This window comes from Protopterus annectens, chromosome 12.part0 (genome assembly GCF_019279795.1).
Source record: "Protopterus annectens isolate FY-2018-M chromosome 12.part0, PAN1.0, whole genome shotgun sequence".
Lineage (NCBI taxonomy): Eukaryota > Metazoa > Chordata > Ceratodontiformes > Protopteridae > Protopterus > Protopterus annectens.
The window spans coordinates 948,237,150-948,264,026 of NC_056746.1; the positions used below are offsets into that span (position 1 = coordinate 948,237,150).

A 26,877-nucleotide genomic window follows, 5' to 3' on the forward strand; every position below is an offset into this window, starting at 1 on the left:
AAACAGGAAAAAAACAAGCATCTGTCAAACACTGCTACAAGCAGAAATTCCCACATTAATTGTAAACACTAACAGAAATAAAATATTAAAAAAAGACGTTATGTACTCACCATAACATTCCATCTGTGTTGTCCATTTTCATTCTTCCTCAATTAATGGGTTTGGATCCAACTCTGCCCCTTTTCTAAAGAGTCTAGGATCTGAATCTCGAGCTACTCCCTTACCCACAGTACCACTACAACACCTCAGATCAAGTTTGTTGCTGTTTTATATATATATATATATATATATATATATATATATATATATATATATATATATATATATATGGGTCACCTTTAAAATCCTGAAAGCTCAAAATCCTGAACACAAAATCCTGAAAGCTCAAAATCCTGAAAACTCATAATCCTGAATCTCATAATACTGAAAAACATACAGGACACCAACACTGATGTGTGATTGTGCGGACATTCGGGGTAGGGAGCAGGTCAGGTAAGTGTGCGATTGTGATGGATGTTAGGGTTAGGGGCGGGTTAAGTGAGTTAGGGTTAGGGCACAGGTGAGGTGAGTGTGCGATAGTGACGGACCTTAGGGTTAGGGTCTGGGTTAGGGTAAGTGGATAGATAGTAGTGTATGTGCAGTGTACTGTAGCTGCAATATAGTCTGTGTTGGTGTCCTGTATGTTTTTCAGTATTATGAGATTCAGGATTATGAGTTTTCAGGATTTTGTGCTTTCAGGATTTTGTGATTCAGGATTTTGAGCTTTCAGGATTTTAAAGGTGATATATATATATATATATATATATAAAAATACAATAATAATGCTATGACAAGAAAGTAATAGCTGAAATATCAGAAGTTCAAAGAGGAACTATAGTTCCTAATAACACTTCCGTTAGGTCTCTCCCAAACAGAAGGATAGGGGGAAAGGAGGTGGGGGGAGCTGCGAAAGAATAAAAATGGGCAACACAGATGGAACGTCATGGTGAGAACATAACTTCTTTACCTGGTGTTGTCATTTTCATTTCTTCCTCAACAAATGGGACAGAGACCCCAACTATAGTAACCTTGGGTGTCTCCCATGGAAGGATGTTCTGGAGCACCGTGGAACCAAAGTCAGCTGTATTCCTGGAAATAATATCTAACTTGGAATGCGCAATAAAGGTACGAGTATTTAACCAAGAGGCAGCTATGCAAATATCATCGATAGAGGCTCTAGACATTGACCTGGTTGAATGTGCATTCAGTTGTGTAGGTAATGCATTACCTTTCGAAGAGCAGATGTAGGAAATGCAATCTGTTATCCATTTGGCTAGAGTAGTCTTAGAGACTGGCCTACCCATTCTTAAATTAGAAAAGGAAACAAATAGTTGATCAGATTTTCTGAATGCTTTTGTTCTGTCCAGATATAAACGCAATTGTTGATGAACATCTAGAAGGTGGAGGGTATATTTTCCTTTATTCTCAAATTTATGGAAGAAAACTGGTAAAGTGATGACCCAATTGATATTATTTTTAGAGGCAAATTTTGATAAAAAAGAAAGATTTGTGCATAAGGTAACTCTATCTTTGTGAAAAATCAAATATGGTGGTTTGGAAGATAGTGCTTGTAGTTCCGATACTCATCTTGTAGCTACCAAAAACACAGTTTTCCAAGAAAGAAATCTGAGATCCATCTTGGCAGATGGCTCAAAAGGGGAATGTAGTAAGGCTTGTAAAACCATGGTGAAATCCCAAGGTGAAGTGTGATCCTTTATAGGAGGTCTAAGTAAGAAGGTACCCCTCGGAAATGCTTTATACAGTTTAGATGATGCTAAAGAGGAAACATTATCCCCTATATAGTAGTTGGAGATGGCTGCCAATTGAACTTAAATAGTAGAGAAACCTGCTCCATCCTGGAAAATAGAGGCAAATGAAGCCCAGTACTGCTGGGATTGGAGTAGTAAAGGGATCTAATTGTTTCTGTTGAGCCCAGAAAGTGAATCTTTTCAATTTACTCTTGTAGATTTTTCTGGTAGAAGCTTTATAAGAGGATACCAATATTTTTCAAATTAGAGAGCAAAACCTGGAATGTCTAGCCATCATTGGAATTGGAAAAACCATGCGCTCAGTTTGACGGCTACAAGATCTGGGTGAATCTGTCCTGTTGGATGAGATAGGAGGTCTGGACTGGGATCCAGTGTCCAAGGAGGATGTACTAGGTGAGACCAAAGGAAGGGGAATTACACCTGTCGAGGCCAAAAGGGAGCAATGAAGATCACCCTGGGGAGGATAAGCCTAAAGGAGACCGGACTGCCAAGCATGAACTAGAGCATCTCTTGGTGACTGTCTTTGAGGAGGGATCAAGTCATACAACCTGCTGCATTTGTTTTTGGAGGAGGACGCAAATCAGTCGCAGCAAGGTTGACCCCACTTGTAGAAGATCATGTTTGCCACTGATTGTTTGACAGACCACTCATGAAGCATGACAATGGTCCTGCTGAGCCTGACTACTAGAATGTTGGACTTCCCCGTATGTGCGTTGCTACTAGGAAGCGGTTGGAAGAGATCGACCATTGCCAAACCCTCACTGCTTCTTGATAAAGGGGGTAATGCCTTTCACAACCTCGCCGTCTGTCACATCCATGCTTAGTAATGCCTTTGAAATACATTGCCATCTGTCTCATTGGGTTCTAGTAATGCTTTTGAAACACCTTGCTGGATTCCCCGTTTGATGATGTACCAGACTACTGACATGTTGTCCGTTTGTTTTGTAATCGTCCCTAGAGGGAGAAAGCTCTGAAAGGCCTGCAACACAGAGGCACCACTCTCAACTCTAGGAAGTTGAAATGCAGATTGGTCTCTTGTATCAACCAAGTGCCTTCATCATCTGTCCCAAGAAATGCTCCCCTCACCCCAACTGGGAAGCGTTCGCAGTCAACGTGGCGCAGGGCGAGGAAGTATAAATGGACACTCGTTCAATTTCTTCAGAGTGGAGCCACCAAAGAAGAGAATTTCTTCACACTTGAGACAATTTTATGGGATGACTCAAGGGACAGCAATAAAAGAACCACTGCAACACTACAGACCATTGCAGAATTCTCATGTGTAAGCGAGCTGTGGGAATCAAAGTTGTACTGGCAGACATCAAACCTAATGCTTTGAGGAACAATCTTGCTGGAGGCGTTGGAATGGCAAGACCCTGCCTGATGTGAGTTCTCAATGTAAGAATTCTGTTCTGAGGTAAGAAAGGTAGATAACGGACTGTGTCCGAATGAGCCCTTATGAAATCTATTGACTGAACTGGCTGTAGATGAGATTTTTGCATGTTCATGGTGATTCCCAGTGCAGTTGCTAAATGAACCAGATAATCTCTGGCTTGTATTAACAGATGCCTGGTTGGTGTGGTCAGAAGTCAGTTGTCTAAATAAGGAAACACTCTGAATCTGAGCAGTCTCAGGTGAGTTGCTATCACTGCCATACATTTGGTGAACACCCTGGGGGTTGTGGCGAGACCAAACAGCAAGACTCTGAACTGATAATGACTGGCTCCTAGCGAGAAAGTGGAGACATCTTTGTGAGCGTCTGTTCATTTTGATGTGATAGGACGTGCTCAATCGACCTTCAAAATGCATACTATCATCTTTCTGAAGAAGTAGAATGGACTGGACCATGACCATCTGGAATTTCAAGTTCTTTACAAATTGGCTCAGGTAGGTTAGATCCAGACTTGGCCTCAGGTCCCCATCTTTTTTTGGCACTAAAATGAAGAACACTGAGTAAATTCCAGATCCTGTTTGGTCTGGTGGGACCTCCTGGATGATTCTTTTGTATATCAACATTGCAATTTCATAAGCTGCTAGCTCCCTCTGATTTGGTGGAACACTGGGGAGAATTTTCTTTAGTTTTACTGGGATTTGTAAAAAGAGAATTAAATATCCTCTGGATATTATTCATTCTTTGCACCCAAAGGTCATTTGTGATGGCTAGCCAGGCATCATGGTGCAAGGATAAGATTTCCCCGACTGCCTCCAGAGAGGGACAGTAGGGCAGCATTTCAGGAGTGCTGGAAGGACCTGCCCGAGAAAGAATCTTGAGAACCTTGTTTCTGTGGATCCCCTCTATTGCATGAGTGACATCTACCATTAGAATTGTTTCCCCCTCTGCCTCTGCAGGAAAATTCTCTGTGCGACGCCTAGAAAGGGCCTTGAGACTTCTTGAACCACATTTTCTTACTACCATGCTGGTTCCTAGAAAAGGGTCTCTGTGGGGTAGAAAAGTGAATTCCAATGGCAGAGAAGGTCTTTCTGTCCTGTTCACGCTGGCAGAGAGTCTATTTCACTGTTGGGCCAAACAATGACAATCCATCAAAGAGAGCATTAATGAATGATGCCTTGAAAGGTTCCGTGAAGTCACATAACTGCATCCAAGCATGTCTCCTTACAGCTATGCCTCAACCGGTCGCTTTTGAGGTACCTTCTGTGACATGCAAGATTAACGTCATGGACGAGTTCAAGATGGACTATAGGATGGCCATCCTTGAGAAAAAGGTTTTCTGTTCCTCTGCAGACATGGGCCCTGGGGCAGAATTAGCGAGTTCCATTACTAAATCCCTCTGTAATCTGGTGAACTGTGTTAGGTAATTCAGCAATTGCAATGCAAAAGTCGCTGATGCATAGACCTACTTTCAAATCTGTCCAAAGGCCTAGACTCCCTGTTAGGAGGATGGAGAGTGGAGCTCTGTTGCACTAGCTCCTTCTTTGTGGGTGCTGCAACAACCATGGCATCTACGGTAATTACTTTTATCCAGTACTGTCTGTCGAGGCAGCAAGGATTTCATATGGCCATTTTGGAACAGGTTCCATGGAGTCTGTCTCCTTCCATGCCCTGCGGGAGACAAAATCGATAAGCATATCCACAGGAGAGGTAACCCAAGATGTAGATGAGCCAGACCTGAAGGATTTCAAAAACACAGATTCCTCCTGGGAAGGGTTTTGGTCAGACCAACCACCTTTCTAGCGAAGGACTTCTAGGATGTCTCCAAAAGAGAAATCCTCTGGTAGAGATCTAGGGGACTCTTTTTCTGTGAGGGATTCCTGAAGGAAAACCAGGTGCCTCCTCTTGCACATTCTCTTATGAAGAACCTCCTTAGTGAGATGTTCTGGGGAGGTATCAGATGAGATGGAGAGCTCCACAGGTGGAACTGTTTGGAAGATCTTCTGGGATGGCTGTCCCTGAGGTGGAGAATGTGAAGGCTCAGACAAAGGCCCCAGAGAATGGACAGGATACGGATCTGAAGACAAGAGAGTTGGTGTTATTCTTGGCTGGAATAAAACCCTCTCCACCACCTCGAAGGCATAGGGACCAGAGAGACCAAGGACAATCCCTCTGGAGCCGAAACTCTCACAGCAGACAACCCCCGAGTCTCACAGATCCCTTGCTCTGAGGGGGAAGTCGAGCCAAATTATCAACAGCGAGGCTTTGACAGGAAGCCAATGCTCTGAAAACTTTGGAGCGAAGTCAACCCCTCAGACCCAATGTCGATGTTTCAGTTCCGAGAGCCGAATGGGTCAGGGAGGTAGTTGGAGTCTAAGTAGGAAGAACTGTTGCATCTGACGTGTTGACTCCTGGGGCCTTAAGATCCGTGGACTCTGAAATGGTTGGTCAGATCAGAGAAGGAGTAACAATGAGAAGAAAAAACAGGTTGGTGGCTCATGGATCCAGTGGGGGATGGAGTTGGCAAAACCCCATCTGGATCTGTGTCCTGAAGAATTTCATCATCATTCTATCCACATCCGTTTCAGAGAGAGTACAAGAAGACCTAATGGAAGAGGATGTGGAGGGTGGTCTAGAGGACTTTTTAGGTTTTTCCTGGAGAAAGTGAGATCTGAGACTTGGAGACACTGGTTCCAAGTAGAACCTGGGAAGATGGATCTGAGGGACTGAGCCACAGACAGTTTTGGATTTGAATGCTTCAGATCTGATTAGAACCTTTTGAGGAGGTTCAGAAGAAGCGTGAGGAGGAGTCCAGGCAGGAGAGCACTAGCTGTGCTCCTTAGCTTTTTGAGAAGAGGTATGAGCCCCTGAAAAAGTACCTGAAGCAGGGAGAAGACCCTTTAAAATTTGTTTGTTCCTCTGATCACTGAGGTGTCTAACATTAAAAGCTATAGAAATAGAGCAGGGAGTTTCTAAATGTGCTTGGCCTATGCAATAAATGCACTCCCTGTGGGCATCAGAATTTTGGATCTTATGTCCACAGGAAGTGCATTTTTTTAAAACCTGTAGGCTTATCCGCCATACCACTAAAAGCAATTTTTTTTAATAGTAAACGAGAGAAAGAGAAAGGAAAAAAAATACCAACTATGGTATTGTAGAGAATATACCTACAGGTAAAAGGGAAGAAAAACAATTTACCAACTATGGTGAAAAAGAACTACCTAATAAGGTAAAGTAGGTAAGGAGGGTATTATATCAAGATATATAAAAGATTTAGAGAAAAAAAGTTTAATTTAAAAGGCTGATAAAAACACTGCCAACCCCAAAAGAGCTTGAGAAATCGCAATCCCAATGGTTTTGACAAGAGGCAAACGAGGTCTGAGGTGCTGTAGTGGTCAGGGGCATTATGAGTAAGGAAGGAGCTCGAGAGTCAAATCCTAGAATCTTTAGAAAGTGGCCGAGTCAGATCAGAGGGCCGGATCTGAACCCATTCGTTGAGGAACGAAAGAAAATGACAACATCAGATTCACTACTTTTAAATAAACATAAAAATATAAACAGCATAATAAATCTAATAAAACAATAATGACAATGGAATATATACAGTAAGGACACAAAGAACCCTACTTTATATCTCAACTACATTTACATACTAAAGTGGGGATGGAGAGTGGGTGTGGCTACTAGAGCAGTGAGGAATTCAAACATTTACTATTATGGGTAAGTGCAACTTATATGTTCATCCTTTCCACTGCTACAATAGCCTTTAGGTTATATGGGTTGATTACTAAAGCCTAGCCAACCTGAGAGGAGAAAGGATATGGATGCAAGAGCCCCTGAAGGACAGTCCTAGCAAAGCTCACCCTGGACGTTGAAAAAAGTCCAGTATGTAATCCCTTGTAAAAAAGTATGTAGAGAGGACCATGTAGTCACCTCTAGAATTCTACCAGAGTCCATCCCTTTCCAATATGCCATTAGAGAAGGCATGGCTCTAATATAATGTGCCTTTATACTGCTGGAATGGTTTTGCCATGTTGGGAATAACAAAAAGCAATAGGTGAGGAAATCCACTTAGAAATCTGTCTATTTAGACACAAACATCATCATCAGCCCCCATTTTTCTACATGGGGTCAGGGTATCGTGTTAACTGTCACCAACTCTCTCGATTCAGTGCCCCACAACTGCCTTCTTCAACACTCATGCCTGACTGTCACAGATCTTCTTTCACACAACCCATCCACCTCTTTGCTTGACATCCTCGCTTCCTCTTACCTTCTTCCTGTCTGTCCCAAATCTTCCTCACCAGATTATCTTCTGCTTTTCTACACATGTGCCCAAACCATCGTAACCTCTCTCTGATTTTTTCTGCAATTGGAGCTAATTTGTCTTCTTCTCTTATGTCCTCATTTCTTTGCCTGTCCCACAGTGTGCATCCTACCACCTTTCTCAGGCACTTCATTTCCATCACATTTAGCTTCTTCAACTGTTCTGCCTTTACTGCCCAGGTTTCTGTACCATACAGTAGTACTGGTCGCACTACTGTCTTGTACACCTTACTTTTCAGCTTCTTTGACATTCTTCTGTCATTGACTACACCTGATACTCTATGCCAGTTGGCTGCAGCCCCTCTGATTCTAGCTTTGACCTCTTCATTCAGACTACCCTTCTCCTCAACTACCCCTCCCAGATACTTGAAACGGTTTACCTGTTCTACTATCTTCCCTTCTATCTCTATTCTCAGCTTCTTCTGATTTCCCCAATTTGCTGCCATTACCGCCATCTTATCTGTGCTTAGTTTCATCCCATGTGCCTTCGGATTTGCATTCCATTCTTCTATCCTTTGCTGAAGTTCTAGCTCACAGTCTGCCTGCACTGCCACATCATCTGCATACAGCAGCTTTGTTGATCACTCCCCTTCAACCTGTTGCTAATGTAGTCCATCACCGGTATGAACAGCAGTGGGCTCAGAGTAGAACCCTGATGTAAACCCACTCCCACTGGGAACCCCACTGTGAGGCCGAGCAATGCTCGTATTTAAGTCATTGGGTCCTTGTACATAGCCTGCACTAATTCTACCAATGTTTCTGGGACTTCAAACCACTGCAGTACTGCCCAGATCAGCTTTCTTGGGACCTTGTCATATGCTTTCTCCAAGTCTAGGAATGCCCAGTTGGACTCTCTCTTCATCTCTAGCTTCTTCTCAAATATCTGTCTCAATGCAAACATCAGGTCAATTGTGCTACATCCTGATCTGAATCCATACTGCTCATCTCCCATCTTACATTCTATTACTCTGCGTATCCGTTTATCAATCACCCTCTCCAGAACCTTCATGCAATGTGATAGGAGTTTGATGCCTCTGTAATGCCCACAATTGTAGATGTCCCCTTTGTTCTTGTACACTGGCATGAGTATGCTTATTCTTCAGTCATCTGGGATATGCCTTTTCCTCTACACTGCTATTAGTACCCTCAAGAGTCATTTCCCCCCATCTCACCCAGCATCTTTATCATATCTGCTGTGACCTCATCTGAGTCTGCTACTTTCCCCTGATTTCATCTTCCTTAGTGCTGTTTTTACTTCTTCTACGGTGGGCTCCTCTTCATCTCTCATTGCAGGCTGTTTCTGGGGCAGTACAGTTTATGTGGGGTTTTTTTTATTCAGAAGCTACTGGAAATACTCCTTCCATTTGCCTTTGATCCCTCTGGACTGGTGAGCAGGTTGTTGCTGGCATCCCTTATGAAGGGTGTCTGACTATCTTCTTTATCTTTCTGTCTTTGCCTTGCAACCTGATACAGTTTCTTTGTGTCCCTTACTGAGTCACTTTCCAGAAGTTGGTGCAGTGCCTCTGATGCCCTGTTCTTTGCTATTAGCCCTTCCTAGCCTGGTCAGTCTTTTCTATCTCTCACTTCTTCCTGCATTCCTTCTTTCTTTTGATGACTTCCTGGACTTCAGCATTCCACCACCAGCTTTCATATGTACCTTATTCCATACGTGGCTCAACAACATATCTTTTCTGTAGTCCTAACACATGCTGTTTTTAGGCTCTGCCATTCTTCTTCAACGCCACTTATTTTCTCCTCTTCTTGGGGTGCTAGAGCCCTGAGTAATTCCTTGAACTGTTGTACTTTCTCTCCAGTCAACTTCAAGGTCTTCAGCCTGGTCTCTGTTGACCTTAGCACCTTCTCTGACCACTGCTTGCAGCTGACTGTGGCAACTAGTGGTTTATGCTGTGGGCTGACTGTTTCACTGGGGATGGCGTTGCAATCATGGATTCTACCCCAGTGCCTTTTCCTTACTAGGAGTTGCATGTCGAGTACTCTTGTATGTGATATTGTGACTGTCTCTCTTTCTGAACCATGTGTTGGCTACTATTAAGCCATTTGCCAGACAGAAGTCTAGAATGACTTCTTCTTTATTCCTGTTGCCTCACCCATGTTGACCCAGGCAGTCCTCATATCATGTTCTGTCCTGATATGTGCATTCAAGTCACCCATTATCAACACCAATTCATGTTCTTCTGCTTTATCTAGTAGGTCCTGCAACTGCTGCCTGAATGCACTCTTTTCCTCACTATCAAAATCCTGCTGTGGGGCCTAGGCTGAGATTATGAATACTGCCCTAGCATTACACTGGAGTCTGACTGCCGTGAGTCTGTCATTAATTCTGATGATATCCCTTACTGCCTTCTGAAGCCTCTGTCTCACCACAATTCCTACACCATTTCTAGCCTGCCTTCCACCTGAGCAGCAGACTCTGGATCTCAAGCCAAGTGGCTTTGCTGCACTGCCCTTCCATCTAGTCTCTTGGATACATAGGATGTCCAGCCTCCTCCGTATCATCATGTCATCCACTTCCAAGCTGCATCCTATCAGTAAACCTACATTAAGCGTAGCAATTCTCAGTTCATGTTTGGCAGGTTGGTTTGTTTTACATCCAGCTTTCGCTCAACAAAGCTATCCCAGGTAACCCAGGCTGGGCAACCAGACTCCGGTCAGCCAGTCGCTTATTGACCCAGGACTGCTGGGCTTTATGGCGGGTACTCACTGGCCAACAGGGGCCATATACTCCTCCCACTGTTAGCAGGGGTCCCTGGCGTGGGTCAGAGTAGGCCGGGTCCTCAACCCACTTATCACCAGTAACTACCCATGCCCATTTTTGGCGACATTAGTCAACATAACCGAATCACCTAGAGACATCTTTTACACCGTCGAGTGGCTATGCCTGCCACGGTGCGCAGTCCGTGTTCTCCTATCTTGAGGATACTGCACACCACAGCAGATGCCCAAAGCGGTTGGTCTGTACAACACTTCCCGCTATAGGGCACCATGTAGAGTCTGTGCTGCTGCCTACAACTCCATTCATTGGTGAGTTTGAGATGGAAGCATGTTTTTTAGACGTGGGAAAAACCCCATGGAGACAGAGGGAAAACATGCAAACTCCAAACAGGCATTGTTTGGAGGTCAGGATCGAACCTTGCACCTTGTGCATGGGAGGCAAAGACCTTAAACACTAAGCCATCTGGTCTCTATTTAGACACAAGATGTTCCCCTTTTTGTCCGGTTGTATGGAATAAATAGCAGGTCAGCTTTGTAAATGATTTAGTTCTGTCAAGATACTACCTGAGCTGCCTACATGCACCCAGAGTATGCAAAATCCTTCCCCCTATTTTGTTAGTTTCTGGATGGAAAGCTGGGAGACTGATGGCTAGATTCAAAGTAAACTCTGAAACCACATTTGGCATAAAAGAGGAGTTTATTCTTAATGTGATCCTATCTCTGTGGAATATGAGGTAATGTTCATCCACCATGAGAGCTTGCAGCTTACATATTCTTCTTGCAGATGTCAGAATGAGTGCAGTTTTCCAAGTCAAGAACCTTAAATCAGCATGATTTATTTATTTTACATTTATTGACTAAGGAAGACCTGCTGGGTACAAAGGCCCCTTTTCAGCAGAAGCCCAGACAGAAAAGATCCAGTAAATGCAGTACAAAGTATTTAAGTTACATAATTATGACAATGTCAAGTAGAATACAATTAAACTAAATTTTACAATGGCAAAATAAATAAGAGATACGACATGAAAGTTATGTACTTACCAGAATGATAGATTTGGGTTATCTGCTTCCACCCTTCCTCAGTGGATGGGTTACTGGACCCGTCTTGGATCCAAGTTTGGCCATTCTCAGATATTGGATACAGTGTTCAGGCTCCTCCTCTTACCTAAAAAACCCTGCAATGACAGGGAAACCTCAGAATGAGTTTGTCCTCATACCAGTGTAAAGGAAATTGTCCCAAATTATGATACCAAAAGTCACATAGTATGAAAAAAACAGCTGGCAAAAACCTAAAACTTGAAGAGTACATGGCAAGCCAAGGTAGCCTGGAATAGTCACTTCAGGAATCAAGGGGAAACAAAATATCTCAAGGAAGGGGGAAGTTGAGGAAGAACAGAAACAGACAACACAGATCTATCGTTATGGTTAAGTAAACAACTTCTGTATCTGATGTTGTCTCTTCTGTCCATTCCTCAATTGATTTGACACAATCCCCAGCTAGTAACACATCTGGGATGTCTCATGGAAGGATATTTCAGAGGGCAGCTGAACCAAAGTAGACTTTTGACCTTGACTGTAAATTCAATTTATAATAAGAAATGAAGGTATGGACATTAGACCAAGCAGCAGCAGAACAAATATCATCAAGCAATACTCTGGAGAAGCAGGCAGCAGAAGTATCCACAATCTAGTTCAATGAGGAAGTATGGGTAAGGATAAACCCTTCTCTTTGTAAACATGAGAGATACAATCCAATAACTAATGAGACAGCATCACTTTACATTCCTCTTTTCCAAGCTTGGCTGAGGAAAAGGGGTCAATTAACTAGTCATTTTTTTTCTAATCTTCTTTGTACAATGCAAATAAAAGTAAAGGTGGTGATGCATATCCAACAAATGCAACATGTATTTCTCTTTAGTGTAGAAATTTGGAAAGAAAACAGGAATGTTAACAGACTGATTTAGAGTTGATTTTGAGGCTACCTTCAGAAGAAAGGAAGGATTAGTTTTTAGTGCAACTCTGTCCATGTGGAAAACCACGGAAGGGGGTTTACTAGATAGGGCATGTGACTCCAAAACCCTCCTAGCAGGGGTGATAAGTACCACAAATAACACTTTCCACTTCAATAATTTCAAGGCAACTTTGGCTCCTGGTTCAAAAGAAGGACTAGTCAAGGCCTGTAACACAATGGTAATGTACCAAAGAGAAACAAAATCCCTGAGTGAAGGCAGAAGGAAGGTTCCTCTAAGAAAAGCTTTAGACAGTCTAAGGGAGGTGATGGAAGAATGATTCTTCCCAGTGTGGAAACTGGAGATGGCTGGTAGTTGCACTTTAATAGTGGAGTAGCTAGCTCCACCATAAAAAAGAGATGTCAGAAAATCCAAACTAGCTGTTAGAGGGGCTGAAAAGTGATCTAGGTTTTTGCTTGAAGTCTAAACAGCAGCTCTTTTCCATTTGCTTTTACAGATCTGCATGGTGAAAGGTCTTTGCGAGCAGGTCAACATGTGAACTATTTTGGAATAAAGCCTAGACTTCCTAGCTATCACTGGAATTGGAGAAACCATGTCGTCGGTTTAAGGGCTTAACTGTCCAGGTGAGGCAATCTGGATGGGTGAGAAAGAATATTTGGGTTTGACTCCAGCACCAAGGCAGTGTGAACCAGATGAGGCCAGAGGAAAGAAAAACACACCTGCTGATGCCAAAAGGAAGCAATAAGGATTACTGTGACCTTTCTCTACAATGCTTTCAGAAGGAATTTTGGTATGAGAGCAGTCAGAGGAAAGGCATACTAGAGACTAAGACAAGCCAATTGTGGATCAAAGTATCTCTCAGTGACTCACCCTCCTGGTGGATAAGTACAAAGTACCTGCTGTACTTGGTGTTGTAGTATGAGACAAAAAGACTGCAGCAAGGTTGGCCCTAATGGTTGAAAATCTGATCGGTCACTGTTGCAATGAGGAACCACTTGCAAGAGTGAAAGAGAAAAGGGTGGACCTGCTCAACCTGTTCACCAGGACATTTGACTTCCTCGGAATGTGCATTGCTATCAGAAAGTGGTGAGAAGACACTGCCCATTGCCATACTTTCATGGCCTCTCAGCACATGTGGTAAGATTGTGCACCTCCCACTTTTCTGATGAACCACACCACTGACATCTTGTCTGTTTGAATTGAAATCACACCCATAGGAAGAGCATCCTGAAAGGATTGCAATGCTGGGAAAATAGCTGTTATCTCCAAGATGTTGATAAGAAGACTGGCCTCTGCTGGGGACCACATGCCTTGGACAGGTCTTTTCCAAAAAATGCCCACCCTAAGTGGAATGTGTCCATGAGCAATGTGGCTTGTGGTGGAGGAAATAAAAAGGGACGAACATGGGAGACTATTGTGGACTCCCAACCACCAGTGAATACGAGTCCTGCATATCTTTGTGAAAGAGATATGAAAACTCATGGTTTGGCGCCTGATTGTCCACTGAACTGACAGGGTCGACTGAAGTACTGTCATGTGATATCTGGCTAATGGAAATAAGGCGATGGCAACTGCCAACTATCTGAGGATACGTATTATTGATTTTGCTGATGACTTCTGACAGGCAAGGACAGCAAGCGCCTGTTGGTGGAGAGTGGAAATTCTGGTTTGAGGCAGCTTGGCAATTTGCAAATTTGGGTCTAATAATTATCCAATGAATTTCAAGGTCTGAAGAGGATGACGTTTTGACTTGGTTGTGTTTCCTGTAATTCCTAATGTTAAGGAAAGATGGAGCAAGGAGTCCCAGGCTTGAAGAAGAAAATTCCTGTTATGAGCCTATCATCCAGGTATGAAAATTGTCAGAACTCCTGCAGCCTGAAATGAGCTGAAAACACTGCCGTGCACTTGGAGAACACCCATGAGGCTGTGGTGAGGCCAAAGGGCAGGGCTCCGAACTGGAAATGGAAATGAATGGCTTCCAGCCAGAAGTGGAAAAATATTCTGGAGTGTCTGTCCATTTTAAATGGTAGTATACGTCCTGAAGGTCTGTCAAACACATCCAATTGTCCTTCCTTAGCAATGAGAGCACAGACTGTACCATGACCATCTGGAATTTCATTTGTTTCACAAACTTGTTCAAGTGACTTAGGTCTAAAATTGGCCTAAGGTCCCCGTGCTCTTTTGGCACTAAAAAGTATCTTTAGTTATCTCCGGATCCTTGCTGGTCTGCCAGGACCTCTTGGATGACCCCATTTTTTTGCAGGTTTTCTATTCCTAACATTGCTGCTTCCCTTTGGCGGGGGGGGGGGGGGTTGAACATTGGGAAGGTTCTTTAACTCATTTCCTCCAATGCAGTTCTGGAAATTTGCACTGTAACTTCCAATATGCGGAGCCTAAGATTTTTAATAGAATCAAATTATGTCTTCATCCTCACATTTCAAACTAGGTGTTACTAAACAAGTGTGAACGGAAAGTACTTCAGCACAAACTATATTATAAAGTGGTAGTATTCTTTGGGTTCTTGATTTTATAAGTCACAGTAAGTACAGTAGCTATTAAGTTTGTAATATTTTTAAACAACTTACAATATCTCTGGAACTATTCATGTTAAAGACTGTCAGCAGCAATTCATCATCCAGTTAAGAGCTTTCATATGAGGCTAACCAATTCTGTCTGTTCTGCATGGTTGTTGAAATATTTAGACAAGATGGCATTTATGATAATATAAATAAATATTATATGAACAATTAAGATCTCTTTACCTGCACAAGACAGAAGTCAAATATCAATATAGTTGGGTATGTCATTATGTAAGCTTTATGGCGAAAAACTGAATACGTTGCATATAGCATGGTTTTGGAATTATTAATGCAAATATGAAAAAGCAATATTTGATGCCTACAGCTGTCAGTAGGATGTAACTGCAGAAACACCTGCAGACGTTTCTCGGCTATGAGTTAAGTGTTGTGGAGGGGAAAGAAAGGGGATGAAGTAACCTCTGGTGATGATTCTCCCCCCCAAAACATCTCGAGAGTTGGAAGTCTAGGCCATGGGGATAACCCCACTACCTCGACTGCCTCCAGAGTGCAGACATTGGACAAATGTTCAGGACTACTGGTAGGGCCCATCAAAGAAAGGACTCTGATAGCCCTGTTTCTGTGTGCCACCTCCATTACAGTGACAGCATCCATCATTAGAATTTCCCCCTCTGCCTTGGGGGGGATCTCTTGCCAGGAGTGACAGGACAAACCCTTTTGACTTTTGGAGTCACAGTTTCTTCCTTCCCTTTTGGTTTCTAGCAAAGATCCTCTGGGGGTACAAAACTGGATCCGCATGGTAGACAGGGTCTTACCATCTTGTTCACTCTTAGGCAGTGTTTCTTTAACTTTTAGACTGAAGAGTGTCGATCCATCTCAGGGGGTGTTGACAAAGTACATTTTAAAGTGTTCTGCAAAATTGCACAGGCATATCTCCTTACAGTAATGCAGGTGCATGTTATGTTATGTTAGTCAGTCATGTTAGAGATGAGGCACATTGAGACACTAGACAAGGACTGTATGGTGACCAACTATGAGTCAACAGACTTTTTCTCTTACGCAGAGAGGGACCCTAACTGATATTTGTAGAGCCCTTTGGTCAAATCTCTCTGGAAATGCATGTGCCAGATAACTCAGTACCCTGACAGTGAAGGTCAGTGATGCATAGCCTTACTTCCCAAACCTACCCAATGCCCGAGACACCCTGTTAGGGGAATGGACAGTGGAACTCTCTCCGGCTAGTTTACTTTTTGTGGCTACCACCACCACAATGGAATCCATGTCAGAGGCCCCCACCCAAGAAGTAAATGGGCCAGCTCCAAAAGCCTTGAAAAATAATGACTCCTCTTAGGATGGAATTTCTGAGGACCACTGCTTTTCTATCTATGTAGTTCTAGTATTATGCAGAATGAGATGTCCTCAAGGGGGGATCTAGGGTACCCCTCCCCCTCATCGAAGTCAGTATGTTTGGTTAGGGACTCCTGCAGGGAGTCAATGTGCCTCCTTCTGCACATACATTTCTGATGATCCTTCTCAGTGGCATGCCCTGGGGATGATTTGGAAGCTGAGTGGGGATTCCTCAATGTAGATGGACTCAAAAAACTTTTAGAGGCTGGATGGCTGGCCCGATGGGATAGAAAGAGCAGGATCAGGACACAGGGGGATCCTGTGGGAGAGGGATGGATCTGAGCCTGATGGGGTAGTCTGATCCCTAGAATGAGATCAAGCATTCCCTCAAAAGCCTCAAAACTGGATCGCGAAATGGGACCAGAAACCCCTCCTGTTGGCGCCACAGCACTCAAAGACTGGTCCTGAAGTCCCACTTGACTTGGGTCTGAAGTCGATGCCAAAGCTGAACCGTCCTCCATTGATGCCCTAAATGGGAGGGACAGCTCTGAAAATCTTGGGGTGAAGTCTGCTCCCCCAGGTCAGGTCCTCCGAAAACCTTGTAGTCAAGTCTCCTCCCCCAGGTCAGACACCAACACCTCAGCTCTGAGACCCATCCAGGTCCAAACCATTTGGTGCTGATTTGATCAGAGATGCCACTGGAGTTAAAAAAGACCAGGTCTTCAGATCCAATATAGCCATACCCTGGGATGTGCTCAGGTCCATCAGTCCTGAATCTGAGAAATGGATCTGGGAAGGGGAAATAATTTGATAAGGGGATGGGACCATGCCCCTGGCTCCAACAGGGGTCAGTGCTGGGAGCATCTCCAGACGGATTTAGGTTTCTGAGTAACTTCCTCATCATTCTACCCATATCAGCTTCTGAGAGCCTCCTGGAGGACTAAACTAACCAAGCAGAGGGAGGAAGCTGTGGAAGAAAGTCTAGAGATCTGATGCAGGAGCTTCTTCTGGAGAAGTGGGGATCTCAACCTAGGTGATATTGGCTCCAGACAAAAATATGGCTCCAGTAGGACAGGCGTACTGGATCAAATCAGAATAGGCTCAGATGTGAAGGTCGGATCTGAAGGTATTGAAATTTAAGGTCCTGGAGTCAAAGAAGGGGAGCAATTTGGGGACTGCGCTTTTGGTTCCTTGGATTTTTTTTTCTCTTTCTTCTTCCTTGGCTTTCCAAATACTTTTCTTTACTTTGGATTTTTTTGACAAGGGAGAAACATAGAAGAAGTAAAAGAGTTAGTCAGGGGAACTTCTCCCGCAGAAGCAGGGAGAAGCCCCTTGATTACCAATTTGTTCCTCCTATCAACCAAAGCTTTCTGTCCAAAAACCACACCAATACTGCACTGTTCATCCAGGGAGGCAGCCTTTAACAACAGACACATTTAGTGTGTGTCTAAATTGGTTACTTTGTGGCTGAAGGACATGCATTTATTGAAACCTGCAGGTTTGCAAGACATAATCAGCAAAATCTATGTTGTATGGACAATAACTATATATATATATATATATATATATATATATATATATATATATATATATATATATATATATATATATATATATATATATATATACACACACACACACAAAAAAAAACAGCAAATGACACACCAAAAACATTTATATTACACCTATCTACATTAATGAACTACCTAGAACAACAACTATCACAAAAAAGGGGCCAATGGTGAAAGAAGAAGTAAAGAAGTAAATAACAGGAGAACTCTCCTTATTTTTTTTGCGGGGGGTGGGTGAAAAAGAAGGTATAAGAAATAGGAAAAGACAAAGGTGGAGAAAACTGACGATAATTTATGGCACAGAGATGCAGCAAATTCACCAAATCACTGTCACTTATCTATATAACAAGCCTGAGTACAGGCGACCACGTGTAGCAATCAAGTGACAAATGAGATCTGGGATATCTCCATTACAGGGGGCTAAGGGAAAGGGAAGGAGGCTGAAAACTGGATCCAAAATCTGACAGTAACTGAAGTCAGTTCTGATAATCCATCCACTGAGGAACAGATGGAAGAGGCAACACAAGACCTATACATACAATATTAAGGCTTCTGTATTAGTTGTACAAGGTTTCATGGGCAGGCATTCTGAAATGGACACAAGATGAATGTTTACAGAGGAATAACAGAGGCCAGAGGAAAGTAACCCAATCAAATAACTGAGCAACAGTGGAACAAAATCCCTAATGGGCTCATGGTTATCAACTAAGCATCATAAAGCAAATCGCTTCTACTTGTCAATATAGGATTTTCGAGTAGCAGGTTTTCTTGCCTGATTTAGTACCTGCTGCAAGCCCTCACAAAATAAATGCCTTAAAGGTATTAGAATTGAATTATCCAAGCAGTCAGTTGAAGCTGGTTGAAACTGGTGTGTTTCAAACTCTCCCTGTCTAGTGTGTTTGTGTGTGTGTGTGTGTGTGTGTGTGTGTGTGTGTGTGTGTGTGTGTGTGTGTGTGTGTGGATCTAGTCTTTAAGGAAACGTGTGGTATTTTTATCCTTGGCCAACTCCATAAGAAGGGAGAACCCAATGTTGCTTGGTCCAAAAGGGAATCACCACAATGATTTTTGGGGAGTCTTTCTGAATCTTCAGATTTACCCTGGATAGCAGTGGAAAGGGTGGAAAAGCATAAAGGAACATTCCTGTCCATGGGAATGAAAATGCATCTGTTTTCCAGGCTTGCATGCAAAGAGCCTTGGTGCAGAATTTGTTTAGTTATATGCTCTGAAAACAGGTGATCAGATCTATTTGAGGTATTCCCCACAACAAGATCAGTTCCTGGATAACCCCCCTCATTCAATTTCCATTTGTAAGGGTTTGTCCTGGTCCTGTTCAGCTTGTCTGCCACTATGTTTTGCTCTGATTGAATGTAAGATGTATGGATGGCTGAGGAATACTATAGAGCTGTCTCCCAAGCCATCATAATCAGCTTGTATAGGGGGTACGATACTGTAACTCCCTGACTGTTTATGTAAAACATAACTGTGGTATTGTCTGTCATCACTTGTAAAGGTCCTGGTGAACATAGGTGAGGAAGAGATTTCAAGGCATGGATTACAGTTAACATCTCCTTTATACTGATGTGCTTTGGTCTGTCTGAATGACAGGCCTTGCACCTTCACCCCAATGGAAACTGCTCCCAAAGCAAAAGGGGTCTGAGGAGAGAAAGAAGAGACCTTGGTTCAGCTGAATTTGTCGCCACTAATGGACTTCTATTTTCAGAAAGCCCAACAATGGAATCAGATGCTCCAGAGGATGTAAATATGGGTCTGTGTATTTTAAAGAAACCACTACATCTTTCTCAAGTGTAACCTGGCAAAAGGATTCAGGAGAACCATAGAAGCTATGAACTCCAGCTCAGAAAAACTTCCAGATAAAAATCCACCTTCTCTTGGGTCAGAAAGGCCTTCTGAATAGAAGTATCTAGAAGATAACCAAGAAACATATTCCTGTGAGATGAAGTCAAGGAGGATTTTGTAACATTTATCTGGAAGTCCAGATTGGCCAGAACAGAAATAATTCAGATTAAAGACTCTTGTCATCTTGATAACGACTCTGCAAAGTTGTCTAAATAAGGAATTAAGTGAATGTCATTCAGTCTGCAATGAGTGATGACTGAGGTTAGACATTTTGGAAACACCCTTGGAGCTGCAGATAATCCAAAGGGTAGTGCAGGAAACTGACAATGTGATCCAGATACAGAGAACCTCACAAATTTCCTGACATTTGTAGATATGGGAATGAGAAAATCTAGTGTTACCATGAAACATATGGGAGGAATGAAGGGTAACAGGTTCTGTAGGGTCAACATTTTCACATACAGATTTAGAAATGAAATAACTAGTAAAGGTTTTCAACAGACCTCTTTCTTTGGTACGTGAAACATTCTGGAATAGAAGCCTCTGACACTTTGACTTACAGGCACTGGTTCTATAACTCCTAGGCTGTATAAAAAATGAAGAACTTGAGAAAAGCATTCTGTCTGGTTCAGAGGGTGGGAAGAAAGTCCTGTGAAAGGAGTTTTTTTGTATAAACACAAATAATCAACAGCCAAAAACCTGTAACCAAGGAAGGCAGGCACAGTTTAGCAACCAAGGAATTCTTTATTCAGGAACAACAGTTTAGTGCTTTTGTCTTGGTCAAAGACTTCATCAGAACTGTTGAACATCATACTCACAGCCATTAAATAATCAGAAAATACACTAATCACATGTTAAAACCAATGATGAACTTACACCAATGAATCAAATAATTAACTGCAATAATCAAACTGGCAACACACAAAAAACATGTAAAACAATGTTAAAACAATAATACCATATTGTAAATGGTCCCTAGAATAATAACAAATTAAGTCAATTAAAAATGTCATACTGTGGTGTTACTAAATAGACATATAAATGAACAACCACCCTAACCCTAAGTCACCCTTCAAGACTCCTAAGCTTAAGTAGGGGATAAATAGAGCGACTATCATTAAAGACCTGGAAACCGTAATGCATTGAGCCTCAAAATCCAAATGAACTCTTTCCTACTCAGGGGTTCACTAATAAAAAATCCAAGTGTTCCTATATTCACACTTGTGAGCACTTTTCCATTCATAACAGGAAATTCAATGTTCACAGGTATTTTAACTGTGAGTCTATGAGGGTCGTTTATAGTACTTTGTGCCAACAGTGTGATGCGTTTTATATTGGAAAAACCTTGCAGAAATTAAAGGATAGGATATATGAACATTCCAATGATATAGCTAAGGCTAGAACTTCCTACGTATTATTTCGACATGTGGCTCTGTATCCAGGGCACAATTTCAAGTTTGTGGTCATAGATTATGTGGAAAGGGGCACAAGGTAAAAGCACAAGCACAGCCAAATTCCCTGTGAGCACTCCTTTTAAAGCCTTAAATACACTGACAGGAAAAAAGAAAACAGCACATAGGTTATCACAACATGAACAGAAGCACTACACTAATAAAACACATCCCTGCCCATAGCAAAGTAAATCTTTTTACTCATACAATGTAAAACTACACAATCATTATATATTCTTCTCAAATTTATCCCTCAGCTAGTTAAAAAATGCTAACAGCTAAAAATTGCAATCCCTGACAGGAAAATTCTAATACTAGTGAAACCTAGTGGTTTCCTTAAAGGGAAAAAAATGCTCTCAGTCAGAAAATTAATTAAAATAGTATTTTCTTAAAAAACAGCAAATTCTTTGTGGAGTGGTTCCCAGGTACCCCAATGGGGGCTTATTTTCCAGAAACAAAGCTCTTAGCTGATTGCTGCTTGTGTGAGACCTCTGAGCTGTTTCTCTCTGAGATGGTAAGAAAGTACTGAAGAAATCTTTACATTGATTGCTGATTTCCCACCCTGGGAATAGCTAATCAGCAGTCAGAGTGAAGATATGGGGGCAGCCAGAGCTTTGTGAGGCTGGTAAGTTGTTGTTTCCTGGGCAGGGAAGAAACCCATAGAGCCTAAAGTCTACTGCAGCGGTGAGAATGATGACCATCACACATTAGCTTGACATTCCTAATGAAACATGTAGCCTTCTGTCAGTAAAACTAGATTGTTTCTTAGGTTCACAGAAGAGTGATAAACTGTTCCCAGCTGTCCTAGTATATTGCTGACACATTAATGAGAGTAAGCATTTCAAATGCCTTTCCTTCCACTTTTTTAATGTGCAGACCATAGCAATATGTCTAGGACACATTTTATGTATTTCTGGTATGGAAGGCATTGTTCACATTCATCGACTAGAAGGCTTAATGGAGATGGGTGTGCATCACCTCCTCATGTAACAGCCTAGCACATGGGGAATTTAAACTATAAATGTATGCTTTCAGCCACTATAACATTACTGATGTGATCAGGCAGGGAAGCAGCATTGCAGGAAATTGTTTCTTGAGAAAGTGTAGCTCTACCAATAAATTTCCACCCACCCACAGTGGAAGTTCTAAATGGCCCGTTTTCAGGTCAGTCCAGAGATGACTACACATACAAAATGAAACAGAGAAAAATGAAAACATACTACCACCAACAAGAGTTATAAAAAAAACAGATACAAAAGACACCGTCACTATCTTTACATAGTCATCCAGAACAAATAACCAAGGTGAAGAGATAGCAATCTGCACTGCACTACAAAACTATTAATAATATTAAAAAAATAAATTGCGTGGTACATTTAGAAACAGAATTAGCTAAAGGCCTAGGCTGTCCAGATATTCACAAACATATGTAGATGTTTAAACAGCAAAATAAACTAATGTGAAAGTGCCTCGGAATTCTTGCTGAATGGAGCTTGACTGGGAAACCAACTACACATAGGTAAGGAACAGGACTGCAAGCATGCAAGGTTAAGACAGTCTTAACATGCACACCCATGCAGAAAAGTGTAGTAGAGCATGACAGAAACAAGGAATTAAAGCCCAAGAAATCAGCATATTTCAGAGGAGAAAGGTATTTTCGAAAGCAAATTATCAGAAGTTGAAGACATATGATGAAAACGGACTGTAACAGCTAGACACGGACTGTTTATTTAATGTAAGCGATTTCGGCAGGGTTATTACCCCACCTTCTTCAGACAAACACTGAACATTGCACAGCTTCCAATTTTTATATATACACCAAGACTTAAAACAATCAATTAAATCGCTAATTAATTATCCAATAAAGCCAAATTTTGGGTTTAAAGGTAAACATACGTATATAAATATAAAAAGAAGTAGAATTAAAACCCTAGAACAGTGCTAAACCAAAACTACTCAGCAAACCTCAGTATATTAGCAACCTATATATATGCTTTTATATAAAATTAAATTGTCAAACTAAATGAAATCTTACACATATATTTACTTAGAGCAAAATTGTATACTATATACTTACATCGATGCACATGACAACTACTGGCCAAACTAAATAACTCTTTGGCCGTAGGTATGTACATATTACAACTAAATACAAGCATAAAAAATCTTATAAATAAAACCTATTAAATAACATTAGTAACCATGTGTAAAATCTAAAAGTTTATACATACATAATTATTAGATTTAGAATTATGAATTGAATATATAAGAATATAATAGGGTAGTCATATTTACTATCATGTTTAGCATTAAATACATTCCTCTAAAACCCTTTGTTAATACACTTTATAAGATTATCTAAAAATAAATATAATTAATATATATTATAAGAGGCCAGGGGACTATGTATTAAATTTTATCTACACAATGCTTTTAATTTTAAAATACATTTAATAGAGGCAAATTCATTTTCAATTTGGATCATTCATTTTTATTTGCAGTTGTTCATCAAGTTAAGAATGATATAAGGGGAGGCCTGTGGCAGTTACATTTAGAAGAACAAGAGGTGTTCTGGCAAATCAGAACATCTGCATATCTGCCTCCAGGTTTAAATGAATTTGCCTCTTTTAAATGTATTTTAAAATTAAAAGTATTGCGTAGATAAAATTTAATACATAGTCCCCTGGCCTCTTATAATATATATTAATTATATTTATTTTTAGATAATCTTATAAAGTGTATTAACAAAGGTTTTTAGAGGTTTTAGAGGAAGGTATTTAATGCTAAACATGATAGTAAATATGACTACCCTATTACATTCTTATATATTCAATTCATAATTCTAAATCTAATAATTATGTATGTATAAACTTTTAGATTTTACACATGGTTACTAATGTTATTTAATAGGTTTTATTTATAAGATTTTTTTATGCTTGTATTTAGTTGTAATATGTACATACCTACGGCCAAATAGTTATTTAGTTTGGCCAGTAGTTGTCATGTGCATCGATGTAAGTATATGGTATACAATTTTGCTCTAAGTAAATATATGTTTAAGATTTCATTTAGTTTGACAATTTAATTTTATATAAAAGCATATATATAGGTTGCTAATATACTGAGGTTTGCTGAGTAGTTTTGGTTTAGTACTGTACTAGGGTTTTAATTCTACTTCTTTTTATATTTATATACGTATGTTTACCTTTAAACCCAAAATTTGGCTTTATTGGATAATTAATTAGCGATTTAATTGATTGTTTAAGTCTTGATGTGTATATATAAAAATTGGAAGCTGTGCAATGTTCAGTGTTTGTCTGAAGAAGGTGGGGTAATAACCCTGCCGAAAGCGCTTACATTAAATAAACAGTCCGTGTCTAGCTGTTACAGTCCGTTTTCATCATTTGTTGTTTTTCTATCTAGTTTATTTTTCGTTTTTTCTCCAGAAGTTGAAGACATGTCAGGGTAGATGGGGTGTTATGGAGAACAGTTTCACAGACAGGGTCATGAAAATACATGAGGAACAACCTTCATGAGCAGATGTGGAATCAAAATCCATGACAAAATTCAAAAATATTTTTTGACAGTCATACAGCAATTCTGGGATGCAAGCAGAATTATGAAATTAATTAGAATAGGAATTAATCAGTTGGGTAGGAAAATTGACATATTAGGTCAACAGGTTTATGCTTCTATTGGGATGGGAAGCATTCAGGGGGTGAATGCTGAGGAAGTATGCAACTATTTAGTAAACTTGCGCTTAATGTTCCAAAATGAGAATGATTTTTATTCAGGAATATTGTAGTGATGGAAAAATCAAAATAAGTAGAAGCACTGATGCATACTTTTCAAAAAAACGACTTGTGATTTATATTACTATATATGTCTGTCATAGTGGCACTGGCGAATAGGTGCCCCCACTGCCAAGAAGATGGGGATCTAACACTGGGACTGGTGCCACTGTAGTCACTGAAAAGAAGTGGGCGCAAGAGGGAAATGTACACTCCATGAAAAAATTAGCATTAAAAATGTTTTCCTTCTGAATGAACACAAAAGTAAAGTAATGTCTTTTGGTTTTTCCCGGTTAGGGGTCGCCACAGCGGAACTCCAGTCCGCTAATAATTGGCAGTGAATTTTTACGGTGCCGAGTTGCCAGCCCAACAACCAACCTTCACAGAAGGCACACCCATACACGCTCACACCTACCTGCATGTCTTTAATGTCACTCGACCGTGGGGAGGACATGCAGAGTCCACACAGAAGGCGCTCCAGCCAAGAATCGAACGGGAGAGCCTCTTGCTGTGAGGCGACAATGCTAACCGCTGCACCACTGAGGCCTTGGTTATGCAAAAAGCACTGAAATATAATGTAGATTTGCTATAAAAGAAAAGTTATGAATGGGTGCATCATCTTACCTTCTATTACAAACAAACAGCAGGAAGGGAATCAGAACATGCTTTACCATTTACTTCTTTAATGTATGAAAATGAATTTCTCAGAACATGACACATGGATTGCCTCTTTTAGGGAGCAATACAATTGCCCATATGCTACAAACGTTGGGTAACTAAAAAATTCAAGAAAACAATTGTAATTTATTACAAATAAAAGCACTTATTGTCAGAGCTTTACAGTTTAGCTTTTTGGGGATCATCTTTGATGGAAAGATAATTTGCATTTTGGAAAAAAAAATCGGAATCTTGGACTTTAAGTGGAACTAAAATGACACTTTAGCAGTGATTCAAGGATTTAAAAATCAAAAGAAATCCTTCAGTAGCTTACAACTTTGAAACTAACAACAAAACTCAGTAATAAATTTTTAGATGTGTGCACGTGTGTATATTACCTCCTTCTCCTTTTCCCTCATTCCCACTCATCATTCAAGATACTGGGAAAGTAATACGCGTACAATTTTTCCAGTCCAGGCCAACATTTGCATAAACTTAATAAAGCTTTAACAAGACACAGGGTGAAAGAATGCAAAATAATAATATGTACTATGGTATAATAAAAAAACATGAATGATGCAGTCTACTTCACAAATCTAAAATACACAAGAAATTGTGTTTTAGTGACATCTAAAATTGTTGCCAGTTTTGTTAGAAGAATCACTAATTACTTAATGCAATAACCATTCCTAGGGCACACTAATAACACATACAGCCATTAGAGTCCAAGGGCTCTTACCACACAAGATATAAGATGCAGAATACTGCAAGTCCCAAAAGTCCATGTTTTTTCTTTGGATACTGGTGTCTTACAGCATACAGTTCCACTAACAACAATGGAAGAATAAAGGTGTGCTGCAACAGAAAACATGAATGACAAAAATCGCTAAGCACAACACATAACCAGTACAATTCAGAGGCAGAAAGCTATCCTACACAGTAAAAGAACAAGGAAAATACAGCCTCTTAAGCTCATTTTTTACACTCTGGATTCAGTATGGTAAACCAATCACGTGTGCACTAAAAGCAGCAGCGTGGCATTATAACTCAGTGATCACAATGGGTCTATACAGTAGCCCTGAAAGCGTCAAAACTAAAAACGGCAGAAACCTACATGGCCACGATTTAAAGAGAAAAACAGTCTCATGGAGATTTTATATACATATATATATATATATATATATATATATATCATTAAAACTTATAATGGGATTTTACTAGGAATTAGTATATGAAAGTATTTACAAGAGGCATACTATATCAGTGCCTGGTTTCTAACTGCAGCTTAGAATAAAATGAAGTCTAGATTTGACCAGGATCATGAAGTGGGGGCTATGGGATACAAAAATAAGTTTCCCGGTCTACAGTTTTCATTTTCTTCAGTAGATTATTTTCCTGGTCTGCAGTTTGAGACATAATTCAATGTACAGTGCAGTATTTAA

At 40.8% G+C, this 26,877-nt stretch overlaps 1 protein-coding gene across 2 annotated transcripts in view; it reads right to left on the reverse strand.

Annotated features, from left to right (window-relative positions):
* LOC122816904 (androgen-dependent TFPI-regulating protein-like) overlaps positions 1-26,877 on the reverse strand; it is an 807,251-nt gene that overhangs the window by 398,485 nt on the left and 381,889 nt on the right. For both annotated transcript variants that reach the window (XM_044089981.1, XM_044089980.1), the window contains one exon: positions 26,175-26,290. In XM_044089981.1, the coding sequence (XP_043945916.1) occupies positions 26,175-26,290 (116 nt within the window). The remainder of the gene's footprint in view (positions 1-26,174; positions 26,291-26,877) is intronic.